A 9,428-nucleotide genomic window follows, 5' to 3' on the forward strand; every position below is an offset into this window, starting at 1 on the left:
AACATCACGGGGGCACAGTGAGAATACAGGTTGCTTGCACGATTAAGTTTGAAGCAGTGCCAGACGTAGAGGTGACACATGGGTGGTGATGGGGGCGCAAACAGCATGCATTTGTTGTCACAAGTCACTCACAACTCATCGTGTCCTTTTGACTAACTGCTGTTTTTAGGACATTCCTCGTCTTGTAAGATGATAGATACAGGTAACGTGAGGGAGCAAAGCCTGTTTTTGTGATTTTCCATTTCATGAACAGCGCAGACACGTCCCCACCCCTCATGCGCACTAATGCCTTCTACATTTTGTCTTTTGCAGTACACATGACAGATTCTACTGCATGGGTATCAACTGGAATATGGACCATGTGGGCACTACTTGTTGGGATTCGGGGCTATAAAAGGGTAACTCATATAATATTATTGTCTGCTAAATGGATGGATGAATGGACAATGACAAATGAAACATGGTTATTTGAACCCGCGGTAGTCAAAAAGGGGTACAAGTCAGAAGCTCCCAGTTCAGTGAGTTTGATTTAACATTCCCCAAATTGGTGTATATAAGAATGACTTTTTGTTTTTCACTGTTTAATCAAACTATATCTGCTGTGTTATGGTTCAGCTTTGGGCTTTTCTAAAGTGGGCTTTTCTGGTCCATAGCTTGGCTGTTTATTGGGCCCTGATCTCTGCCAAAGGAAGTTATTTGGTTTTTCCCTGAGGTCTGGCCTGCTCTTCCACTCTACTGTCTGTCTCGTTTTTGCTTTTCCAGGCTGTTTAGTTGAACTGGGTCATCTCCTCCACCACTGTCACATCAAACATCAGCCTGGCTCCTTGAACTTGGACTTTTCTTGTGCTCATCTGTACTTTATTTGACTTCTTATGTTTGATTTATTACATAAGTTATCCTATTGTAATGTTATCATTTAACAATTCCTTTGCTGGGTATTTTATTTGTAATAGCTATTACGACTTTCTGACCATTTTTATTTGCTATTTTTTTGATCTAGAGAGGTGCTATATAAATATTTTTTGATTGCTTACCTCTCTTCCCTCCCTTTGAATTTAGCCAATGGTTTTATGCAGTTGGGTGGACACTAGTACATTTTCCATTTCCTCAGTTTGTGAAAAGATTATCGACTTAAATATTTTATATTAACGTCTACCTCCACTCCAAGTTTCTCTGTGCTCACTGGGAATCTGAATTTAAGTGGTGGGCCTATGAGCAGAATTTGTAGCATCCCAACTAGTTTAGTAACCAATCATGGTCCAATATTTAATTTACAGTTTGATGGGGCTACTTGAAGCCTCCAGGGCGCAAACACTAAGAATGATCTTTACAATGAAGTAGGAGACATCTGGTGTACAACAGTTAAACTCCTGAAATGAAACATATTTGCTTATTTATGATTTCTGGAATTTTTAATGAGGGAGAAGGAGGAGAAGTAATTTTAACAAGGAAATTATAAAAAATATTCTGTTGGAAAAAACTTATCAGGGCACAAATAGTTGTTCCAAGCAGATTATTTTCATATGTCTTAATACATGTCTGGAGGGGATCTTTAATGACAAGACGAGTGAAGTAAAGACACGATTTAGGTAAAATCATACCAATCTCTTTTTGTTGTTTGTTTGAAATAAAACACTGTAATTCATTTAGGTTCAATATGTGTGGAAGTCCATTTCCGCAAAGTCTAAGTCAAAATAATGAGAAACTATCTCGAAATAATGACTTAGTATCTTAAAATAATGACTTAGTATCTTAAAATAAAGACTTATCTCGGAGTAATGACTTAGTATCTTAAAATAATGACTTATCTCGAAATAATGACTTAGTATCTTAAAATACTGACTTAGTATCTTAAAATAAAGACTTATCTCGGAGTAATGACTTAGTATCTTAAAATAATGACTTATCTCGAAATAATGACTTAGTATCTCAAAATACTGATTTAGTATCTTAAAATAATGACTTATCTCGAAATAATGACTTAGCATCTCAAAATAATGACTTAGTATCTTAAAATAATGACTTAGTATCTCAAAATAATGACGTAGTATCTTAAAATAATGACTTAGTATCTTAAAATAATGACTTATCTCGGAGTAATGACTTAGTATCTTAAAATAATGACTTATCTCGAAATAATGACTTAGTATCTCAAAATAATGAGAAACTATCTAAAAAATAATGTGATAGACTACTAATAAGTCATAAGATAAGATATAAGATAATTATTTTGAGATACTAAGTCATTATTTTTTACTTACATCATTTTTTTCATCACATTGGCGGACATGGGCTTCCATAAATATGTACTACATTGCTATGAATTGAATATTTAAATTATTTTTGTATCAAATGATTTGCAGGGTTAAACATTCAATAAATGTCGGAACCATTTGTAAGAGGTGGAGGTTTCCCCTCCGCCTCTTTACGACGTTGCACGTTCGGCGGAGGAAATGGCGCCCATCGGGTGCAGCAGGCTTCACGTTTGCCAACTAGTCAAGTCCCCTCGAAGTTGACACGTAAGATATCCACCTGCCCGTCGTTGCAGCGGCCTCAGCGGGCTCAGAAGTATGTTTATAAGAGGCGCACTTTGTGTCGGACGGTGAAGACTTCAGAGGTGAGAGCTGCAGGCGGACATTTCCTCTCTGTCCCTGCACACATCGTTAGCTCGGTGATAGAAGCCAGTTTTAATCCCATAATCTCACTAAATTACTCTGCTGCTAAAACCAAAACACCCACTTTACTTTGAATTCACAGTGTCCGGGAGCTAATGTGCTGCAACTGCACAGCGTTCAGACAGCTTCTCTGTTAAAGGGTGAAGTAGTAGTAGTAGTAGTTGTATTGGGGGACCGTTTTCTGCCATTGGCTCTTGAGTAATACATTATATCCGCAGCCGATACTACTCTAAAATCCCCCATGGTGTTTTCTACTCATATCAGACTACGGAATACAGATAAGAAGAGCAAACATAAAAAAGTGTTCCTTGTGCCAAGTGGTGCCTTTCCTCATATGGGGCAGTTCAGACCGAAAGCTGTGACACTCACTGAAAGGTCAAAATTAATTCATACAATAAAAAAACTTCTCTGCTCACTAATGCTCATGGTTGAAGTCTTTCCAGTTTCAGTAATTACAATGTTTGTGCTGTTACAAAAAGTAATTAACATTGGTAATAATATTTTGCAATCTGCTTATAATAACAAAATTGAAGCATTACAAGACCCTTGAATAACTTGATGTTATGCATTTAATGTGCTTACATGAATATTTTAAACAAATGAATAACCTACAGTCTCAGGCCACTTCATTAGGTAAACCTGTGCAATCTAATTCAGTCCAATACAACAGCTCTGCTTTAAATTCTACATTTATGAAGCTTTATACATCTTTTGTAAACATCGCCAAGAATGTGATAATGCTACTTTATGTTTATTATTGAGGTCATAGTGGGTGATGGTGATGTATTAGGGTGCATTATATTGAATGTTGTTCCTAATATTTGGTCCATTAATTTATAAAACAACAGTATAGTAAAGTAAAGACATTAAAAATGGTCTGTATGCTCACATTCTGAAGGTGTTTTTGTTGGCAAACTTACACTTATGAATATGAAACTTAGCTGAGATGATTAGCAATTTAGCAAGATGATTATAAGTCTAATGATGTAAGTTTGTCTCCCATTCTTTCTGTTGCAACTAACACATTTTTATATAAAATCAGCCATAAATGTCACATCAATACACTAAAGCCACAGTCTCTTAGTTTAGTAACAATGCCAAAATAAGTGAGGCACAGTTTCCTTCAAGCTTAGACACAAATTGTACCCTGTAAATTTTTTTTAATGAAAACATTAAAGAATGATCATTTTGACTGCTACACAACTATCCCTGTTCAAACCAGAGCGCTCAATTTAAACTGTTAATAGGTCGATTCTTCTACAGAAACAGTATTTGGAACCAATACTCATATTAAGCTGTGATACTTGGTTGAATAATTTGATGTCAGGTAAGGTCATTAGAAGATCCTACATAATACACTTACAATGTAAGCGATGGAGGACAAAATCCACCCAGTCCTTCCGTGCAAAAAAATGTATTTAAAAGTTTATCTGAAGCTAATATGAAGCTTTCAGTCGTATATATGTTTCAACATTAGTCTTTTTAGTCCCTCTTTTTGTTACTATACCTCCACCACAGCTCAACAGGAAAACACAAAGAGGGAATTTGATGCTTAAAAGACTGTAAATGTGGCAGGTATCCACACTTAAAGAAGAGACCAGGGCAAAATAATTTTAATATATTGATCAACGGTTAATCAAATCAAGTCAAGTTTATTTGTAAAGCACATTTAAAAACTGTAGTTTACCAAAGGGCTATAGTCATTGGGATTGGGCTCTGAGCACTTCCAAAACATGGGTGACCTATGCTTAACACTATACCTCACGTGTAGATGCACAGACGGAGCACTTGCTGCTCTGCTAAAAGTGCAGCTTACACTTTGCTCTCTGAGTAGACTTAGTGTTAGACACACATAAAAAGCACACACACATACCCGCCAAATGGTAAATTACCTGCATTTGGCTTGTCGGGTGTTAATTTTGGACTCAGAAATTTCTGTAAACAAGCCTGCAGTTGAGGTTATTTTGAGTAGTGTTCAAAGTATTTTGCTTCTCAGCCATGTTTTACATCAGTGATGTAATACAGTGTGTATCAATGCTGCGGTTTGAATGTACACTTTGTCTGTCTTGACATTTCATTGGTATGTTCTCACTGTTGCAGGAACACCAAACTCTCATCGCTGGTACCGTAGACCCCTTGCAGAGGCATGGCCAAAGAACAGAAACACAGCAGGGCGGAAACATTTGTACTGGCTGGATCGAATGGTCACATTAGCCAACAATGGCAGACTGGTTTAAATAATATGGTGCAAAATCACCCACCGGGCAACAACCACACGTCGAGGATGGCCCGCGTCACCTCGGACGTGAGGCTCAAATGCGCAGCCTATGTGCTCGCGCTTAGGCCGTGGAGCTTCAGCGCCTCGCTCACGCCGGTGGCCCTCGGCAGCGCTTTGGCGTACAAACTGGAGGGCTCTGTGGACTTGGTCATCCTGATGGTGTGTGCGGTGGCTGTCCTCGTAGTGCACGGGGCAGGCAACCTCGTAAACACTTACTATGACTTCTCTAAAGGGATTGATCACAAGAAGAGTGACGATAGGACTCTTGTAGATGAGATCTTGGCGCCACAGGATGTTGTTATGTTTGGAGCGTTGTTATATTCGTTAGGGTGCTTGTGTGCCACCCTGCTCTACTTCCTGTCTACTCTTAGACTGGAGCACCTAGCCCTTATTTACTTTGGGGGACTCTCCAGCTCTTTTTTATACACCGGAGGTGAGTGAAACATTAACTTGAATCTCTTAGATTGCTGCCTCAGTGTTTTTCAGCCACGTCGCTAAGAACACACACACACACACACACACACACACACACACACACACACACACACACACACACACACACACACACACACAATCTTATATTTAATCTGCACTAGGCAACATTGCATACCAGGGGCTCCAGGTGCCAGATAAAGGTTGCTGACTGGAAAAATAGCAACTTGCATACGATGCCAGGAAAGTGTACACATCACATTCACAGTCAGTCATGTTTTATTACCAAATAAAGAGCAAAAAACTCAAACTCTGGTAAGTACAGCTTTCACCCCTCAAAAATATCTTGTCTACTGTTATCTGTTAATGCAAACAGTTTGGATTATGTATTTTTCAGATATTAACCAGTGGAAATGAGTGCCTCCACTCCAGTATAGTGGTGGTGTGTCAATGCTGTTCAAAAAACTGAAAAGTTACATTCGAAACACTCAACAGCAGTTTATCTTTGGTGGCAGACGTTTCAGAGAAGCATATCAAAAAAACGTGCACACATAAAACTAACCGTCTGCATGGTTAGATAATCAATAAAAAAAAAGTTTTTACATCACATTTGGCACAACCTTCTGTGAGGATCAACCTTATGTTTAAAGACAAACAGTCTACCGGCTGAGCTACAGCTGGCTGTTTTTTGTGACTTTGGTGAACCAGCCCTAACAGACCGTCTGCAAGTTTTTCAGACATGACACTAATGTGTTATATTTCTTCATGAGGTGAAGTGCATGTCTGAAAGGGGCTAAAGGATCAATGCATCACCCTGTGTCTACAAAAAATCAAACTGGGCAGAATCTTGAAGCACGTTTTTATGATGGGATGTTCTTTTCTGTTGCAGCCCCACGTTTTGATTCAAGCTAATTTTGTTTTGGTGTGTTTCAACTTATGTCTCTACTTATTTCTCTAATGTAGATTTTTAAAGTGTAACTATAGGGGAACTCTACAGACACCATTTTTTCCCCTCTGAAAACATGCAGACAGACAGAAACATCATTCTTTAGTACTTCACATGCAAGACAGCTGACCAGACCTGAACTGATTACAAGGCTGTCATTTTAAATTCATATTCAAAAACTTTAAAAATGTATCCATGCAAAAACAAAAGCTATAGTTGTATTGCATTATGGGAAATGTAGGTTTCAGTGTTTTTTGAAGCTTGACTAAAAATCAGCATATCTCAGTCTGTGCTGCATTGATTTCAACTATTCTTTCTAAAAAATCTCCTGAGTCTTTGAACTTAATTGGAATGCAGTCCCAAAGTGTTACTAAGAGTACCCTTTTTAATTATTAATGGGATCCATCAAGCCCCATATTTATAGTAATCATTTAAAGTTTATTGTCTGCATTAGTTGTTTTCAGTAGATTAGATAGTATAAAAACCGTGACTCGTGTACTAGCTGGATTAAATGACACTGGGTTGATAACTGGTAATCAAAATGTTAAATGTGGCTGCTGTTTACTTTTTTTTACCCAGGCATTGGTCTAAAGTACGTGGCCCTGGGAGATGTGGTCATCCTCATCACCTTCGGCCCACTAGCGGTCATGTTTGCCCACGCGGTGCAGGTCGGCTACCTGTCAGTGCTGCCGCTGGTGTACGCCGTCCCGCTGGCCCTCAACACAGAAGCCATCCTCCACAGCAACAACACCAGAGACATGGACTCTGACAAGCAGGCGGGCATCGTCACCCTGGCCATCCTCATAGGCCCCATGCTCTCTTACGTCCTCTACAACCTCCTGCTCTTCGTCCCCTACGTGCTCTTCTGCATCCTCGCCACGCGTTACACTATCAGCATGGCGCTGCCTCTGCTCACACTGCCCATGGCCTTCCCTCTGGAGAAGCAGTTCCGCAGCCGATGCTACGCCAAGATCCCCCAGAAGACCGCCAAGCTCAACCTCCTCATGGGACTTTTCTATGTGTTCGGGATCATCCTGGCGCCTCCTGGCAGCTTGCCATTACTGTGATTCTTTAGCTTTGATATTTCAAATGTTTGCCGTTTTAATACAGACTAATAGATTATGTACGACGCTTTTTGAGGGCTGTCATGGGCTTTAATTTATTGTTTAATTTATATGTTGAAGAATTTAGTTGAGTTACTCCTCTGTGATACTGAAGGCATAATCAGATGTAATTTTTTTTTTTTTTTCAGTATTAAGTCCGCTGTAATGTGTGGGTAAAAGTAAGAAGTGTTGGAGTCATTTTGTAGAGGTAAGCAAAGTTTTCATCACATGGACAGACAATAAAACTACAGTTGCCATATTTGTAGATTTTTAAGACATGACACATACAACTATCATAAAAACTTCAATAAACCATTATTCTAAACATTATATTCTGTATGGTACATCTTGTTCATTGTGATTTTTCTCTTTTTCTTTTTTTTTTTGGAGAGCCAAATAGTGTTTCATTGGATTGTAATAAAACTGACTGACGCTTATGTGCCATGTCTTCATTTCATTTTGGATCAAAGCTGAAGAATTTTACATTTCTTCATGTAACATGCAGTTTGATGTTAAGTATTGGTTTAATTAAATGAACATCGGTCAACCTATGTGTACTACGTAGCTGATAGAGTGGACTCTAAAATAATTGAAGTATTATTCTACCAAGAATGTAAATCTTTGTTTCTTAGCTTATTTATTCTTAATGAAAGACAAGATTTATCTATTTTAAGATGTGTACATTTAGAATCAACCAGCCAAACACTTGGTTTGTGTAGCAGCGCTTTAGACAGCAGGGGGCGGTATTGGACAACCATTTAGATAACATTCACAGACACACTAATTACTGTCTGAACGGTCAGAAATATTTGCACCTCTGCCTTTTCACTTAAGTTATTTGACTTTATGCAGACTTAACATGTTAATTGAATTTTATTGAGAGTTTCATTGTAATACCAACCAGCCTTCTCACTGCAGCTGGGTGGGTTTGCAGTGTCTTTGGTTGCTCTGGGTTTCCACCAATCGTCCAGAGACCTGGGATGGATTAATTGGAAAATTACACTCTTATCTTGCAAATATTGTGACTAGCTAATTCACATTTAAATAGCAGAATGTGTCTGCATTTGTAAAAATAGATATAATGTTGACATTGAATCATCTATGAAATAATATCGCAGCAAATTAGGAAGTAATTGAGATTTTTAGTTCTTCATCCTGTAATTCCTGGCAGACCCAAGTATAACACTTGGAGTTCATTTAACATGATGTGAAAAGAGAAAGAGAAGGACACATACCAGACCTGAAGCAACTGAATGGTTGACTGTGATGTGCCATGGAACCAAAACACCAAATTACACATGACGTTTTGTGGAATTGTAACATGTTTTTGTGCAGTTAAAAAGCTTTAAAATGTACTTGATTTTATTTGTGCAGACTGCGGCTTTTCACATTTGCACATTGTTAGTTATACACCATAGTATTCCCATGGAGTCAGGTCTGCTTAGCAGTTGTTTTAGGGGCAATATATAGTGGTTGTTGTTGACAGTGGTTATATTTTAGTACTAGTGTTTTGGCGGCCATTACTACATTAATCTACAGTGAAGTCTTATATTTAAAAAGAACTTAACTTTGCTTTGAACTCAATGAGACTGGCAATGCCTAGTTCCCTTTTGATTCTGCTACAGCGTATTAACTTTTGTTAACACATTTCACAGTTTTATTTTTAATGTAGACGTAATTGTAGACTTGTGTTATTTATATCTGTCTTGTACTTACTGCTGAATGCAATACGTGTTCATTTGAACGATTCAGTCAGCAATCATCAGGGAGGAGAAAAATTAAAGGATAGCAAATGTGCACTTTTTAAATGTTTAATGTATATTTTTTAATGCAGAAAAAAACCCCGTTATGTTCTTGTTTTTGTTTGTTTTACATTTGAAAATGCTTATGCAACAAACATTTACTTATTTACCCTTTATCTATAAAACCCTGTGGCTGGTTACTTGAAACTAAACCCAGTTTAAAATCAGGTTGCGTTGTGTTTATTACGAGGG

The 9,428-nt window shown here is 38.1% G+C and overlaps 1 protein-coding gene across 2 annotated transcripts; it reads left to right on the forward strand.

Annotated features, from left to right (window-relative positions):
• The first annotated feature begins 2,297 nt into the window (after window positions 1-2,297).
• On the forward strand, window positions 2,298-7,764 carry ubiad1 (UbiA prenyltransferase domain containing 1). 2 transcript variants are annotated; one of them, XM_062427057.1, is made up of 3 exons: window positions 2,298-2,617; window positions 4,776-5,386; window positions 6,911-7,764. In XM_062427057.1, exons 2-3 carry the CDS (start codon window positions 4,822-4,824, stop codon window positions 7,396-7,398), a joined length of 1,053 nt encoding a protein of 350 aa, XP_062283041.1. In that variant the 5' UTR covers window positions 2,298-2,617; window positions 4,776-4,821; the 3' UTR covers window positions 7,399-7,764. The 2 variants fall into 2 exon arrangements, with proteins under 2 accessions (XP_062283041.1, XP_062283042.1); XM_062427058.1 differs by having other exon boundaries at window positions 2,449-2,519.
• Window positions 7,765-9,428: the final 1,664 nt, after the last annotated feature.

Source organism: Scomber scombrus, chromosome 10, assembly GCF_963691925.1.
Source record: "Scomber scombrus chromosome 10, fScoSco1.1, whole genome shotgun sequence".
In the NCBI taxonomy this organism is placed as follows: Eukaryota; Metazoa; Chordata; class Actinopteri; order Scombriformes; family Scombridae; genus Scomber; species Scomber scombrus.